The sequence below is a fragment of the Mustelus asterias genome, unplaced genomic scaffold (assembly GCF_964213995.1).
Source record: "Mustelus asterias unplaced genomic scaffold, sMusAst1.hap1.1 HAP1_SCAFFOLD_74, whole genome shotgun sequence".
Classification (NCBI taxonomy): Eukaryota; Metazoa; Chordata; class Chondrichthyes; order Carcharhiniformes; family Triakidae; genus Mustelus; species Mustelus asterias.
This window is the reverse complement of record NW_027590134.1, coordinates 372,026-388,828: the sequence shown is the minus strand read 5'-3', so window position 1 is coordinate 388,828 and position 16,803 is coordinate 372,026. Positions and strand designations below refer to the sequence as shown.

At 44.8% G+C, this 16,803-nt stretch overlaps 1 protein-coding gene across 1 annotated transcript in view; it reads left to right on the top strand.

The window, feature by feature from the left end:
* Nucleotides 1-16,803, top strand: part of LOC144483491 (uncharacterized) — a 37,246-nt gene that overhangs the window by 3,638 nt on the left and 16,805 nt on the right. The window contains exons 4-6 of the mRNA XM_078202184.1: nt 351-482; nt 7,499-7,668; nt 11,943-12,109. Coding sequence (XP_078058310.1) covers nt 351-482; nt 7,499-7,668; nt 11,943-12,109 — 469 coding nt within the window. The remainder of the gene's footprint in view (nt 1-350; nt 483-7,498; nt 7,669-11,942; nt 12,110-16,803) is intronic.

The window sequence follows — 16,803 nt, the reverse complement described above, 5'->3', positions numbered from 1 at the left end:
GGACAGTGCAAGATCAATCCATCGAGCCCAAATATCCCGCCTTCCTTGTCACCCTGCTTCCTGCAAATCGAGTTGTTTTCTTTGGAAGATATCGGCGAAATTGAGACAAAGATTTTTAATTCTTCCAGCAATAGTTACAGTTTCTCTTTACTTCGTCTAAACCGCTCAGAACTTTAAACATCTATTGAAAACATTTCTCAATGCTGTTCTCCATGTTGCTATACTTACCAATGTAACTGAAGATCGCCATTTCTGGGACCATTTTTATCAACATTTTCTTCGCCTCTCTGAACCGGTTATGTTCTTTCTTTACTACGTGTCCAATGTTCAACTCTTTCTTCCGGCTTAAGGCTGAACCAGTGTTTTAGGTTATCTTCATTCAATTCGGGCTCATACTTTTCGGGCTCTGAGATATCCGAATTGGGCAGAACCCCAAAAGAAAATATGCTGGGACACCACGGCCACGGCGCAGAGTTCCCCCGGTAAAACTTGTGTGACAATTGCCCGAGAAGTTCAATCTTTTATTGAGCCATCGCCCTGTGATGGAACCACCAGACAGTGTGATGTAAATTACGAACTTCCGATTGTTCAGACTGCCTTAAGTAGTCATCACTTCGACAAATTTAGAAGAATTAAATCCACTTCAAACTGAGATCTAACTATATTACTGAGGCATCTATCGATAACATGGTGATCGATAGATCGATAGATCCACAGACCACCCATCAATATCGAATAACCCAATAGGAACAACGGACTGCCTTCTTGAAACTCCCACCCTCCTATCTGACTACTCATTGGCAATACATGGCATCCTAACTTACCACCATGACGCTCTATGTTATTCCACATCTAACTTCCGAACATTTTGACTGTCCCTTCGATCCCCTCTGGCCAAACTCCCCTCGATCCCCTCTGGCCAAACCCACATAACATCAGTTGCCCTCCCCCTGTCCCGACTTCACCACCACCAACATTCCACGGGATCCCACGGAAAACCACCTGATCTACAGAGCACCTCTGACTGTGTCTTCCGTGTGACCCCACCAGACCACGCCCGCCTACCCAGACGCTACCACGTGAGCTATTATGAGCCCCTCGAGTAAACCCCACCTCCCTTCCTCAGGACTACACATTTAATTACCCCCTAGTCAACTCGTCGCTGACTAAATGCCAGTGAGCTCCATTCACTACTGACCACTATACCCACTGATCATCCAGACCATCTGAACATCCCATTGCAGCCCGCCTCCCCACTGAGCACCCACCAAAGTCCTGACTGCCCTACTGACTGACGCGGCTGACAATCTGACTGATCTCCACCAAGTAACGAAGCCATTTAAAATATGACAACCCATAGCAACTTTTTTCACCATCTGACAACACCACACTGAACACTGAACACCTCCTATCCAAGCCTTCCGCTGACCATCCCCCTGACCACCCGTCCCCCTGGCATTTGTCAAAGGAAGATCTTGCCTCACGAATTTCATTGAATTCTTTGAGGACATGACAAGAAGGGGTAGTGCTGTGTATGTTGTGTACATCGAACTTCGCCAGGCGTTTGACAAGGTCTCATATGGCAGATCGGTGAAAAGTGTTTAAACCCATGGGTACAGTGTAATGTGGCAAACTGGATAAAACGTTCCACACTGCTCGCTTTTGCGACCCCTTACAGTTTGTGTTACAGATTAACGATGTGGAAATGAACGTGGCGGATCGATTTGGAAATTTACAGATGGCAAAAATATTGGCCGAGGAGTGAATAGTGTAGAGGGTAGCTATAATTTCGAAATGATATAGATGGCTTGGTGGAGTAGGCGGTGAAGTGGCAGACGCATTTTAAAATGCAATTAGGGAGGTAAATCAGTTTTAGAGATTACACAAATAAATGGGAATATATTAAGAGGAGTAGATGAGGTGAATGATCATGGTGTACAAGTACACTGGAGCCTAAATGCAGCAGTTCAAGTAGACGAGGTTGTAAGGAAGGCATAGAAAATGTTCTCCTTCATTGCCAGAGGTATAGAATACAAAAGTAAGGATGTAATGTTGGAATTGGACAAAGTACTGATGAGGCCACAACTGAAATATAGTTGTGTAGTTCTTGTCACCATATTACAGTAAGAACGTAATTGCTCTGGAATGAATGTAGAGGAGGTTTAAAGGAATGTTGCCAGGGCTAGAAAACTTGCTATGAGGAGAGATTAAATAGATTGTGGTTATTTTCCTTGGAAAAGAGTAAACTAAACCCAAAAATTACCTGAGCCCGGACACATGATTGGAATCTGGAGCTTTTTCCTCCACAAATGATGAACGCTGCACTATGATTTTGTGGTCTAGATATTCCACACTTTGTGTCTAGAAAATTCCCACGCTGTGCCTCTGATGCAATGCTGCCTCTGAAGACCTCTAACACTTGATTCAGGGTGCTGAGGTGCTCCTCCTCAGTTTTCCCTGTAATTAGATGTCATGAAAATGAACGAGTACATGGGGAAAATCTTGTCACAGATTATCCATTTCTCCCAGCATGGCTTGAAAACAGAAACTCCAGGCCTCCAGGTAATCACGTGTATGCACAGTATCATCATTTTTATGAACAGGGATATTTAATGCTCCCCAACCGAATAGACTCATCGAGTGGCTGCAAAGGCTTGGAATCAAACTCCTCCCCCACTTTACCTTTCATGGTGTAGGGCACTGTCCTGCACTTGAAAAAGCGCGGATAGCCTGTGGACCAATGAGCAACTTAACTATAGTGCCACGCAATGTGCCCAGTTCATCTGGAAAATCTCAGGATATTTCTGAATGACATCCTCTCTCACCTTTGTGTGCTTTATTTTATCCCAGTTCTACCGAACTTCACTGAGCCAGCCATGCCCTATAGATAAGGCTCCTTCCCTTTTACCACAAAAACTAGAGGACGCAGCCTCAAAATAAGGGGGAGTCAGTTTAGGACAGAGTTGAGGAGGAACTTCTTCTCTCAGAGGGTAGTGAATATCTGGAATTCTCCGCCCATTGAAGCAGTGGAGGCTACCTCGTTAAATATGTTTAAGTCACAGGTAGATAGATTTCTGATCAATATGGGAATTAAGGGTTATGGGGAGCGGGCGGGTAAGTGGAACTGAACCACTATCAGATCAGCCATGATCTTATTGAATGGCGGGGCAGGCTTGAGGGGCTAGATGGCCTACTCCTGCTCCTATTTCTTATGTTCTTCTGACATGTGTCCTTGCTTCTTTTCTGTTATGTGCAATGTCCATTTCTAACACCTGAAGCAATGGTATGGTCTCTCCGGTGTACATCTGAAGTTTGATCCCAGTCTGAGTAAGGGCTGGCGCCTGGTTAGAGTCTCAAGTTGTCTTGTTGGTCCTTTCAGGGATTACAGACACAGAGGCTCCCATGTCCATCACCATCTTCGTTTGTTTTCCACTAACTCCAGTATTGCTCAGATAGGTTTCACACCCCTCACTCACATTAAACATGTTGTAAGAGTGCTCCTAGAGCAAAGAAAAGTACAACACAAGAACAGGCCATTCGACCCTCCAAGACTGTGCCGATCATGATGCGCTAACTGAACTTAAAGCCCTTCTGCCCTTACTCGGTCTGTATCCCTCTATTCCCTCTCTGTTCAAGTACCTATCCAGATGCCTCTTATATGTTGCTAATGTGCCTGTGTCAGCCACCTCCTCAGGCAGCATGTTCCAGGCACCAACCACTCTCTGCATGAAAAATTCCCCTGCACATCTCTCTTAAACTCAGCCCATCTCACCTTGAATCCTTTTATTGACACTTGCACCCTGTGAAAACATGCCGAATGATATGCACCGGGTCTATACATCTCATAACTTTCTAAACCTCTATCAAATCTCCACTCAGCCCCCGGGTGTCCAGTGAACACAATCCTCGTTTATTCAACCTCTCGCCATAGCCAACACCCTTGAGACCAGGCAACATCCTGGTGAACCGTATTTGAGCTCTCCAAAGCTTCCACATTCTTCTGGTAGTGGAGACCAGAACTGTGTGCAATACTCCAAATGCGGCCTAACCAAGGTTTTATATCGCTGCAACATGATTTTCCAACGCTTGTACTCAATGTCCTGGCCATAGGCCTTCTTAATCACCTTAGTCAACTGCCACTTATAGGGAAATGTGGACCTGCACGCCCAGATCCCTCTGTGTCTTAATGTTCCAAAGGGCTCTGCCATTTACAGTACAATTCACACATAAATTTGATCCTCCAAGATGCATTGACTCACATTTCTCCACATTAAATTTCATTTGCCATTTCTGTGCCCAAATTTCCAATCTATCTATATCCTGTTGTAAACTCAACGCTATTAGCATCTCCACCAATCTTCGTGTCACCCGCAAACTTACTAATCAGACCACCCACGTTTTCCTCCAAATAAAATAGGTCCCAGCACTGATCCTTGCAGAACACTTCGAGCTACAGGTCACCATTCTGAAAAAAATACCCTTTCCCTGCTGTTCCCTGGGGTGAATTTTCCCGTTCCGCCCACCATGGGAATCGGAAAGCCGAGGGGTGGACCATGGAAAGGTCCGTTGACCTTGGGTTGGATTTTACGGTTTTGGGACGAGCGCAGCATAACATCCTGCCGTCTGTCTTCTGTCACCAAGCCAGTTCTGTTTCCATCCAGCCAGCCCACCCGATTCCTTGTGATTTCCAGTCTGTCCTGTGGGATCTTGTCAAACGCCTTACTACAGTCCATATAAACTACATCCACAGCCCTTCCCTCATCAATTATCTTTGTCACCTCTTGAAAAAACTCAATCAAGTTGGTGAGACATGACTTTCCCCTACAAAACCATGCTGCCTGACACAAGCTAGTCAATTTCTTCCAAATGTGCACAAATCCTCACCAAAAGCTTCTCCACCACAGGCGTTAGGCTCACCAGCCTTTGATTTCCTGGATTATCCCTGCTTTCTTCCTGAAACAAGGGATCAACAATAGCTATTCTCCAGTCCTCTGGAACCTCACCTGTGGTTAAAAAGGATGTGAAGATATATTTTTACTCCCCTATCTCTTTCCTCCCACAGTAAACTGAGCTCGATCCCATCTGGCCCCGGGGACTTGTCCATCTTAATTTAATTTAGGAAATCTATCACTACCTCCTTCGATATATTGACATTATCTAGAGTGTTCACACACCTATCTTTGGCCTCAACATCCTCCATGTCCATCTCCTTCATGAATACCGATACATCGTACTCATTAAGGATTTCGCCGCCGTCCTGTGGTTCCATGTATAACTTTCCTCCATTGTCCTTGAGTGGGCCTATTCTTTCTTGAACTACCCTCTTGCTCCGAATACATGCATAAAAGCCTTGGGATTCTCCATCTCCCTGTTTGCTAATAACGTTTCATGGTCTCTTTTAGCCCTCCTAATTTGGCGTTTAAGTTCCTTCCTATTTTCCTTGTCGTCCATTGTTCCCGAATTCTGCTATTTCTAACCTTCATTTTTATGGGTCATGCATGTTCTGCAATTCGGTTAACTGGCCTTTAAAAGCTGCCCACATGCCAGACCTGGACTTGCCGTCAGATTGCCGCTCCCAAACCAAATTCCCCTGATCCTGTCTAATTTGTATGTATTTGGCTCTCGTCCTGAACCAAGGGCCGCTCTTGTCCTTCTCCATTGCTCCCCGAAATCCTATGGAATTATATGGAATCCTTTGCTTCTGTGTCTGTTCTGATTTTCCCAGTTGATGTCTAGCTGACTCATGCATTTTCAAATTTGAATTTCCTTACTCCACCTTCGACTTGCTCTTAGCATCTTTGCAGTTCGTGGCTAAACCCCCATTTTTGTTGCAGTGGCGAAAGCATTTGCAATGATTCACATAGTGTGTCCCACGACACCTGACACACTCCATTGCTTTCACCTTTCTTCTTGCTGCCTCTTTCGTTACTTGATGCAGTGCCCCCTCCTCCGCACCACCATTGGTCTTCTGGATATCTTTTGCATTGCAGCCATTTCCATGCACTGAGAAATTTCAGGGGTCCTCTTGAAAGTCAATGTGGCTTCACCCAATAACTGATGCTGGCTCGGTGTGGGCGAGGCCGGGTCATTGGGGTTGATGAGGAATAAATCCGGATCTGTTCAGATGACCAGATGTGTATTACAGATCTGTGCTTTGGGATATTTTTTCACAAAATCAGACACACTGGAAATCTGAGTTGTTGTATGAGATTAAGAGTGAAACGGGTAACTGCATTTTACATTGCTGGTTTTAAACCTTGGTTGTAAACTATTGCTGTTGAATAACTTCCAATTCTAATTTGAAGAAATTAAATGTCTGAATCACTTTTCCATTTCCATATTGGAGAAAGGAGAGGACAATAACTGAGTTTGATTAGGGATACAGGTGCAGGGACACAGACACTGACACATCCACGCGAGTGGAGAATATGGAGCCACGTGCATTTGTATAGCAGCTTTAACGTAGCAAAACATCCCAAAACACTCAACAAGAGAACAATTTAGTAGGAAAACAATTACATAAAACATTCGAAGGGGTCGCTGGGCAGGTGACTAATTTTAGTCAGATTGTTAATCTTTTTAAGGTGAATCTGAGAAGAGGGATATGTAAAGCAGCCGAGAGGCTTCGGGAGGGAATTTCGGAGCTCAGGACTTGGCCTGAATTGTGGATAAATTATCCTCAAGATGCACAACTTGTCAGATTGGGCACGGTAGAGATATCGCTGGCTTCTGGGGCTGCTGTAGGCTGCATGAATAGGAAGAGAGGGGCCATGGAGAGATTGAAAAGCTAGTTTGAGCATTTTAAAATTGAGGTGTTGTCAGGCTGTGAGACAGTGAGAGTTGGTGAACACAGGTGAATGAACTGGGACGTGGTGTGAGTTAGTCAGGATTCAGGAAGCAGAGTTTCAGAGCAGTGAGAATGTGGAGCTGGATATCAGCAGTTTTCATGTTGAACCTGCTGCCAGGTTACCGAGGGGCAGCATGTTGATGAGAAATAGAAGAGGGCCAATGATGGAGATAATGGTGTGGGAGTGGCAAGAGAAAGCAATGTCACTGATTCTCTGGATGGAAAGGAATAGAGAAGAATTGAACCGGGGCCTTTGATGCATTTCCACTCAGCTGCACGACAAGAGGCAGGAGTTGAGAAGGATGACATGGTCAAGCACGTTAAAGGTTGCAGACGGGTGAATGAAGATACTTCATTGACTTTTGTCAGAGTCGGATAGGATAGTATTTGTGATTTTAACAGCAGCGGCAGGGTGCAAACTTAACTGTATGGAGCTCCTGCAAAAATGGTGCTGGATTTGGGAGGTAACAACATGTTCAATAACTTTGGAGAGGGAAGTGGGAACTGGAAATGGGGCAGAGGATTGCATGGATAAAGGATGGATTTTTCAAGGGACCTGATGTGGGTGACTGGTATTTTGTGAAACAGCTGCCACTAATATCGTGGTAACATGTGCAATTGTAATATTCTGAAATATATTTTACATATCAGTGAAGATCTCAACGCTCTGCTTCTGATTTTAATATTTACATCTGATCCTGACATTGATATTATCCTCATTACAGAGTCTCAGAATCAGGGAACGTCTGTCAATATCATGGCTGAAGGTTCAAACAGGGGAGAATGTTCAACATCTTCAAAAAGAATGGGAATGGACACAGGTAGGATCACAAAACAATACAAATATAATTCCTGTCTTGTCTGCTGCTCACACAGGAAGAGGGAACAGGACAGGGACTGAGTAGAAAGTGGGAGTGAGTCACCATCTCGAGCGGGTTTATCCAAAGTTCAGCCCAGGGGCCGGGTGTGACTTGTGAAGCTCCTCTACGCGGCCCCGGAGGCAGTTTTCAAATTGTTGTCAAACAGCTGGGTTCGAATTCAAGATTCTGCTTGGAGCTGCTCCTCCAATCAGAGATTGTTTCTCTCTCCCGTTGCTGCTGATTGGCTGACTAGCGAGTGTTAATAGGAGAAACAATCCATGATTGGTGACGCAGTGAACAGCGTGCTGAAGGCTGGTGTGAAAAAGGAGCAAAGGTATCTCTGGGTGGGGCAAAGTGCAGTGAGGCTGCAGTCCGGTGGGAGGGAACAGGCGTGGCAGGGCTGGGGTGGGTGAAGTCTAGTCGGGTAAAATCGAATCGGGGCTTAATGCAGAATGTTTGTCATTTTCGTGAGAACAGTGACTAAAGGGATGTGTGAATGAATGAGGGTGTGTGGGAGAAAGAGTGACCATGTATCTGTGTGGGGTGGTGAGAGTGAGAGAGAAAATTGAGACTGAACGTATGTAATCACACTCATCCCCACTGTCTCAGACAAAACAATCAGGACCTTTCTCCCGTTATCTCTCCAAGATTTGGCCTCTTGAGTGATTAAAAATGTATATATGTCCTCAAGTTGTAAAGGTGAACAAGCCTGATCTAGAGTGAGATCACATTTACAGGTGGAGGGAGCCCCGACGTACTCAGACTGTCCAATCGGCAACTGGAAGTGGGCATTGTAAGGGTGACTCAAGCAGAGTGTTCCTGAGCAACAGTGTGACGTGGGCCACAGAAATAAGAGTGATAGTGGTTGGAGATTCTGTTGTCAGGGGAATAGACAGATTCTTCTACAGCCCTGGCACATCACAAATGGTAAATTAGCTCCCTCGTACCAGAGGAAAGAATATCCTGGAACTGATGGGATCGTCTTTGAGAAGGAGGAAAGACCAGAAAAGATGCATGTTTTGAAGTAGTGACACAGATGGAAAGATGTTCATAGAGGAGCTGTTAAAACTGACGCACTGGAGTGAAAAACAAAGCCTGAGTGAGTGATATCTGGATTGTTCTGTGCTGGGTCAGGTCAGGAGGGGAATAAGAGGCTGGTCAATGTGAAACTGCAAGGCTGGAACAGGAGTGGGGTTTCTCATCCTCGGCTTCAGAAGAAAGGGCCCTAACGTCTGTACCATGAACCCATCAAGGACAATAGAAAGATAAGTGGAAAAGTGAGAACAAATAATTGATACGAACATATGGAATAGGAGCAGAAGTCGGCTATTCGGCCCCTTCAGCGCTTCTGCCATTCAATAGGACCATCACGGATCTATTTGTGTTTCGAAATCAACAGCCCTCTGAAAGAAGAAAAAATCTCATCATCTCTGACCTAAAAAGACAACTTTGTTTTAAAATAGTGTCCCCTTGTTCTGGACTTACCCACAAGGGGAAACATCCTTTCCATGTCCTCGGTGTCAATACCAGATTTTATAGGCTTCAACCAAGTCACTGCTCTCTTTTCTAGACTCTGGAAGAAACAAGCCCAGTCTTTCTCGCGTTTCCTCATAAGATAACCCGCTTCTTCTGGGTATCAGTCCAGTTAACTTCCTCTCAATAGCATCTAATGCACTAATATCTTTGTTACATAATGAGCTCATTAACTGGGCACAATATTGATAGAGTCATAGAGGTTTACAGAATGGAAAGAGGCCCTTCGGCCCAACTTGTCCATGCCACCCTTTTTTGTTAACCTGTAAGCTAGTCCCAATTGCCTGCGTTTGGCCCATATCCTTCCATACACATCTTACCCATATAACTTCTAAATGCTTTTTAAAAGACACAATTGTATCTGACTCCACTCCCATCTCTGGCAGCTTGTTCCAGACACTCACTACTCTCTGTGGAAAAAATTGTATCTCTCCCCTCTCACCCTAAACCTATGCCCTCGAGTTTTAGATCCCCCCACATTTGGGAAAAGTTGCCCCTCATTAATTTACAGACTCTATAAGATGTCCCCTAAGCCTCCTACGCTCCAGGGAAAACAGTCCCAGTCTATGCAACCTGGCCTTAAACCTCAAACCATCAAGTCCCAGTAGCATCCTAGTAAATAATCTTTTCTGCACTCTTTCTTGTTTAATAATATCCTTTCTATAATAGGGTGACCAGAACTGCACACAGTATTCCAAGTGTGGCCTCACCAATGTCTTGTACAACTTCAACAAGACATCCCAACTCCTGTATTCAATGTTCTGACCAATGAAACCAAACATGCTGAATGCCGCCTTCACCATTCTGTCCACCTGTGACTCCACTGTCAAGGAGCTATGAACCTGTTCCCCAAGATCCCTTTGTTCTGTCACTCTCACCAACGCCCTATCATTAACTGAGTAAGTCCTGCCCTGGTTCGATCTACCAAAATGCACCGCCTCGCATTTATCTGAATTAAACTCCATCCGCTGTTCATCAGCCATTTGAGATGTGGTCTTCCCAATTCCCTGTAAATCTGAAGCATAATATCCTTTTCTCCAAGTCCCCTCAAAATAACGGACGATATCCCATTCGCCTTTCAATGACTTGCTGTACCTGCAAATTATTTTTTTCTGACTCATGCACGAGAAAATCCAAATCCAAATGCATCAGAATCCTGCAGCCATTCTCCTGTTTAGTAATACTGTTTCTTTTATCCTCCCTGCCAAAGCAAACAGATTCACATTCTCCCACATAATACTCCATCTGTCAGTTTTACTTACTCACCTATGCACAACCTCCTTATATCCTCTTCACAAGACCCTGTTCTACCGATGTTTGTATCATTTGTAAATTTAACCTTGATGCCTTCGCTTCTCTCGTCTATTTCATTCATAAAAATTGTAACAAGTTGATGCCACAGCATAGACGCTTGCAACTTTCCACTGGTCCCAGCCGGCCAATCGGATACAGCACCCATTCATCAATACTCTGTTTTCTACCAGCCAGCCAATCTTCTATCAATACTATTATGTTACTCCCTGCACTGTCAACTTTTATTTTCCACAAAACTTTGATGTGGCACCTCCTCAAATGGCCTCTGGAATCCAAGTGCAGCATGTCTACAGGCTCCTCTTTATCCACTGTGTCACTGATCCTTCAAAGAACTCCAGCAAATTAGTTCAGCACGATTTCCCTTTTCATGCTGACTCTTCCAGATTTCCTTGAGTTTCTCTGAGTGTCCAGGTATAACCTTCTTAATGATCGATTTGAATGCTTTACCTGTGTCAGATTATAGGTCTCTGTAAGATCCCGCCTCAGCCTTCTAAATTCCAACGAGTACAAACCCAATCTGCACAGTCTCTCCTCATAATCAACACCCCTCATCTCTGGGATCAACCTGGTGAACCTTCTCTGCACTCCCTCCAAGGCCAATATATCCTTCCGCAAATAAGCGGACCAATACTGCACACAGTATTCCAGCTGCGGCCTCACCAATGCCCTGTACAGATGCAGCAAGACATCTCTGCTTTTATATTCTATCCCCTTGCGATATAGGCCAATATCCCATTTGCCGCCTTGATCACCTGTTGCACCTGCAGGCTAGGTTTTTGCGTCTCATGCACAAGGACCCCCAGGTCCGTTTGCACAAAAGGGGCTGGATAGGGTAGAGGTGGAGAGATTCTTTCCACTTTGAAAGGTAGCTAGAACTAGAGGACACAGCCTCAAAATAAAGGGGGGTCAGTTTAGGACAGAGTTGAGGAGGAACTTCTTCTCTCAGAGGGTGGTGAATCTCTGGAATTCTCTGCCCACTGAAGTGGTGGAGGCTACCTCGTTGAATATGTTTAAATCACGGATAGATGGATTCCTGATCGGTAAGGGAATTAGGGGTTATAGGGATCAGGCGGGTAAGTGGTACTGATCCACGTCAGATCAGCCATGATCTTATTGAATGGCGGGGCAGGCTCGAGGGGCTAGATGGCCTACTCCTGCTCCTATTTCTTGTGTTCTTATGTTCTTATTAACAGTGGATGTTCATGGATTTGGAGCTAAGTTCGTTCTTGGGATAAGGTCAAATAAGCTTTCACTGAATGTTTCTGTGTTCCCAGAAGGTGTTTGATAATACGGTTCACAGGGGGCTTCAGTTGCTCTTGTAAAGTGAAGTGTAACAACATGGATAGAAACTCATTGACGTGTTTATTTTTCTCCATTTGTGTTCACAGATCCAAACTCCACAATCCCTCAGTTCCTGACAAACTGTGATGATGACCAGTTGTTCCAATTGACAAAATTCTACCGGGACAGACTAGTGCAGGCGATGGAAGGAGGAGTGGATGGAGTCAGCTTAACGTTAACATACGAGAGGATTTTCACTGGACAAGAACATGGGGTAAGTGGGAGGAATACAAAATTAGTTTGCATTATTCCGATCAGTACACAACTTTCAGGATATATTGACAAATGATGGTAAAAGAGCAGGTTCTGTCCAGATAATCTTCCAGCAGACAAGGAATCACACGCTGCACTGATAATGGAGTTATTGACTGATAATATTCCTGTCTTTAAGTCTACACCAGACCCAGGTATGAGGAGAGGGAAATCTCAGAGTTTGGGAATTTTGGGATCTGGAGATCCTTTTGGATACTTCCCAGCTCGACTGTACTCACCACGCACGGGGACAGCAGCTTGGCTGCACTCACCACGCAGTTTATTGGGATATTACTGGGTCCACTCAGGTGCTTGCGTAAACCAGTGTTAAAGGCGCCCTTGCGGGATCGGAGCTTTAGAACACCATGAAACATGCCTTGATCTCACTGTGGCAGTTTGTATAGTTCGTCAAAACCAATTTGTTTCGCTAAGGCCCTTTATAGAGTCATAGAGATTTACAGCATGCAAACAGGCGCTTCGGCCCAACTTGTCCATGCAGCCCCATTTTTGTAACCCCTAAGCGAGTCCCAATTGCGCCTTTTTGTCCCATATCCCTCTATACCCATCTCATGTAACTCTCTCAATGCTTTTTAAAAGACAAAATTGTACCCGCATCTACTATTACCTCTGGCAGCTTGTTCCAGACACGCGCCATCCTCTGTGTGAAAAAATTGCCCCTCTGGACCCTTTTGTATCTCTTCCCTCTCACCTTAAACCTATGCCCTCCAGTTTAGTCTCCTCTACCTTTGGGAAAATATATTGACTCTGTAGCTGATCTGTGCACCTCTATTTTATATACCTCTATAAGATCACCCCTCAGCCTTCTACACTCCAGAGAAAAAAGTCCCAGTCTATCCAGCCTCTCCTTATAACTCAAACCATCAAGTCCCGCTAGCATCCTAGTAAATCTTTTCTGCATTCTTTCTAGTTTAATATACTTTCTATAATAGGGTGACTAGAACTGTACACAGTATTCCAAATGTGGCCTTACCAATGTCTTGTACAACTTGAAGACATCCCAACTCCTGTATTCAATGTTCTGACTAATGAAACCAAGCATGCCGAATGTCGTCTTCACCACTCTGTCCACTTTCAAGGAGCTATGAACTTGTGCCCCTAGATCTCTTTGTTCTGTAACTCTCACCAACGTCCTACCATTAACTGAGTAAGTCCTGCCCTGGTTCGATCTACCAGAATGCATCACCTCGCATTTATTTAAATTAAACTCCATCTGCCATTCGTCAGTCCACTGGCCCAATTGATCAAGATCCCGTTGCAATCCGAGATAACTGTCTTCACTATCCGCTATGCCACCAATCTTGGTGTCATCTGCAAACTTACTAACCATGCCTCATCCAAATCATTAATATGAATGACAAATAACAGTAGACCCAGCACCGATCCCTGAGGCACATCACTAGTCATAGGCTTCCAGTTTGAAAGACAACCCTATACAACCACCCTCTCTGCTGTCATCAAGCCAATTATGTCTCCATTTGGCTACCTCACCCTGGATCCCGTGAAATCTAACCTTATGCAACAACCTACCATGTGGTACCTTGTCAAAGACCTTGCTAAAGTCCATATCGACAACATCAACTGCACTCCCCTCATCTACCTTCTTGGTTACCCCTTCAAAAAACTCAATCAAATTTGAGAGACCTGATTTTCCACTCACAAAACCACGCTGACTGTCCCCGATCAGTCGTTGCGTCTCTAAATGCCTGTAGATCCTGTCTCTCAAAATACCTTCTAACAACTTACCCACTACAGATGTGAGGCTCACCGCCCTGTAGTTCCCAGGCTTTTCCCTGCAACCCTTCTTAAACAAACGCACAACATTTGCCACCCTTCAATCTTCAGGCATCTTACCTGTGACTTTCGCTGAGGAAACCTGCTGTCCTGACTCAAGCTGGCCTGTATGTGGATCCAATCACACAGAAATGTGATTGACTACTCACTGCCCTCTGAAATAGTTTAGAAAAAGAGGCAAAGCAGCTTAATTTCTCCAATCAAGAATGTCTTGGCAGCACGATTGTTGACTCAACTTTCCAGTCTTGAAAGACTGATCATCCAGGCTGAAATTGTGGCAGATTCACTTGTTCATGACAGTGTTGGTAAGACTCAGCGCACAGCCTGTGTTGGAGATGAAGTACCTTCTTTAAACTGAGGAGTGGGTGTGGTGTTGTGCGATGCTCTGCCCTTGTGAAATGTGATAGATTTATCAGGTGCAGCATTGCTTATCACCTCAATCTATTCAATAATAGCATGACACACCCATCACTCCACCATTATATTCAAACCAGAGGCCTAGCCCTGGTTCAATGAGTTGTGTAGACGAGTGTTATGACGGCCATAAAGGACATGGGAGATTGTCATTAAATCTGTCAGCTTTTTGAAGTACAAACTTCCTGCTTGAGCGGAGGCTTTAATCGGACTGCTGGTCCTGGGATACAGACTTGCTTGCTGTAAGTCGCGATTGCGGCTCTTCCTTTTGATTTTCAATAAACGGTTTCTGGTGATGGGAAAGTGGATTTGGAGGCTTCCTGCATTGGCGATGAGGAGTGAATAAAAAAACATTTTTTTCCTCTCTCAGGCCGACCGCCATTGGTCAAGTAGCTTCCTCAGTAATGAAAGGCAAATATGTTTCTTCTTGGGAAACCTGAACCTTATGATCGCAGTGTACAGAGTGCATGCATTACTAATTTCATGTTAGCAACATTGAAGGAGATGAAAAACAAATGTAATGTTGTTGACAGCATGCGAGGCCCTGACATTCAGTGTGATTTTAAAAGTTTGACCTTGCCACATCTCCCTCACTTAAACCTTTGATGAGCTAGTAGTCCTGGGGAAAACCACCGTGACCCGAATCCCTCTGTTATACTCCAGAGATACCACTTCAACGTGGCTGAGAAACCTGTAGGGAACCTGTCACCCAATTCTAGTCTGGATTCTGAAAATTAGCAGAACATTTGTGAAGTCAGGCTGCCTCTGGATGAATTGTGGTGATATAGATTGGTATGCAGCATCAATAACCTAACTACCCAAAAGAAGCTGTCAGCATAACACAGTCTGGATTTACAACAAATAGTTTCAATAACCTAATGTCAGAAGAATGAAGACGAGGTGCTCAGGAGCTACAAGGGGCGTCAGGCAGCAAAGTTATCCAACTGGGGAGAGTGTCATTGTGTAAACAGCTGGTGTAAACCAGGTGTTAAAGGACCCCTTGCGAGATCGGAGCTTTAAAACACCATGAAACAATCAACGAAAGGCAATGATGACCCTATGAGTGTTAGAGAACATAGGCCAGAGAGTTGCAGATTTTAGAAATAGGCAAAACACGTGCTGCCGAGTGAAGAAACCATGGCCAATACCTGACCGTACCATGCTGCTATTCCTTCTTCCAGAGTCAGGGATATACAACGGAATCACATCACCACAACAAAGACTACCCTCATAATTGCAGAATTAATGGTAAATGGGTAACCCCAAAGAACAAAGGAACCGGCCCTCCATGCTGCCCGACTTAACTAAAACCCTCTACGGTTCTGGGGACCATATCCCTCCATTCCCATCCTATTCATGTATTTGTCAAGATGCCCCTTAAAGTCACTATCGTATCTGCTTCCACTACCTCCCCCAGCAGCGAGTTCCAGGCACCCACCACCCTCTGTGTAAAAAAAAAAATCTGTCTCGCACACCTTTAAAACTTGCCTCCTGCACCTTAAACCTGTGCCCCCTAGTAATTGACTCTTCGCCCTGGAAAAAAGCTTCTGATGATCCACTCTGTCCATGCCCCTCATAATCTTGTAAACTTCTATCAGATCGCCACTCAACCTCCGTAGCTCCAGTGAGAACAAAATTTCTCCAACCTCTCCTCATAGCTAATGCCCTTCATACCAGGCAACATCCTGGTAAAGCTTTTCTGAAGCCTCTCCAAAGCCTCCGCATCCTTCTGGTAGTGTGGCGACCAGAATTTAACACTATATTCCAAGTGTGGCCCAACTAAGGTTCTATAAAGCTGCAACATGACTTACCAATTTTTAAACTCAGTGCCCCGGCCGATGAAGGCCAGCATGCCATATGCCTTCTTGACTACCTTCTCCATCTGCATTGCCACTTTCAGTGACCTGTGTACCTGTACACCCAGATCCCTTTGTTTATCAATACTCTTAAGGGTTCTGCCATTTACTGTGTATTTCCTTTCTGTATTAGACCTCCAAAATGCATTACCTCACATTTGTCCAGATTAAACTCCATCTGCCACCTCCCCGCAAGTCTCCAACCGATCTATAGCCTGCTGTATCCTCTGATGGTCCTCATCGCTATCCGCAAATCCACCAACCTTTGTGTCGTCCGTAAACTTACTAATCGAATCAGTTACATTTTCCTCCAAATCATTTATATATATATATATAAATCAGTCCCAGCACTGATCTCTGACTACCGCCACTTGTCACAGCCCTCCATTCAGAAACGTACTCTTCCACTGCTAACCCTCTGTCTTCTTTGACCGAGCCAGTTTTGTATCCACCTTGCCAGCTCACCTCTGATCCCATGCGGCTTCACCTTCTGCACCAGTCTGCCATGCGGGACCTTGTCAAACGCCTTACTGAAGTCCATGTCGACAAGATCCACTGCCCTACCCTCACCAAT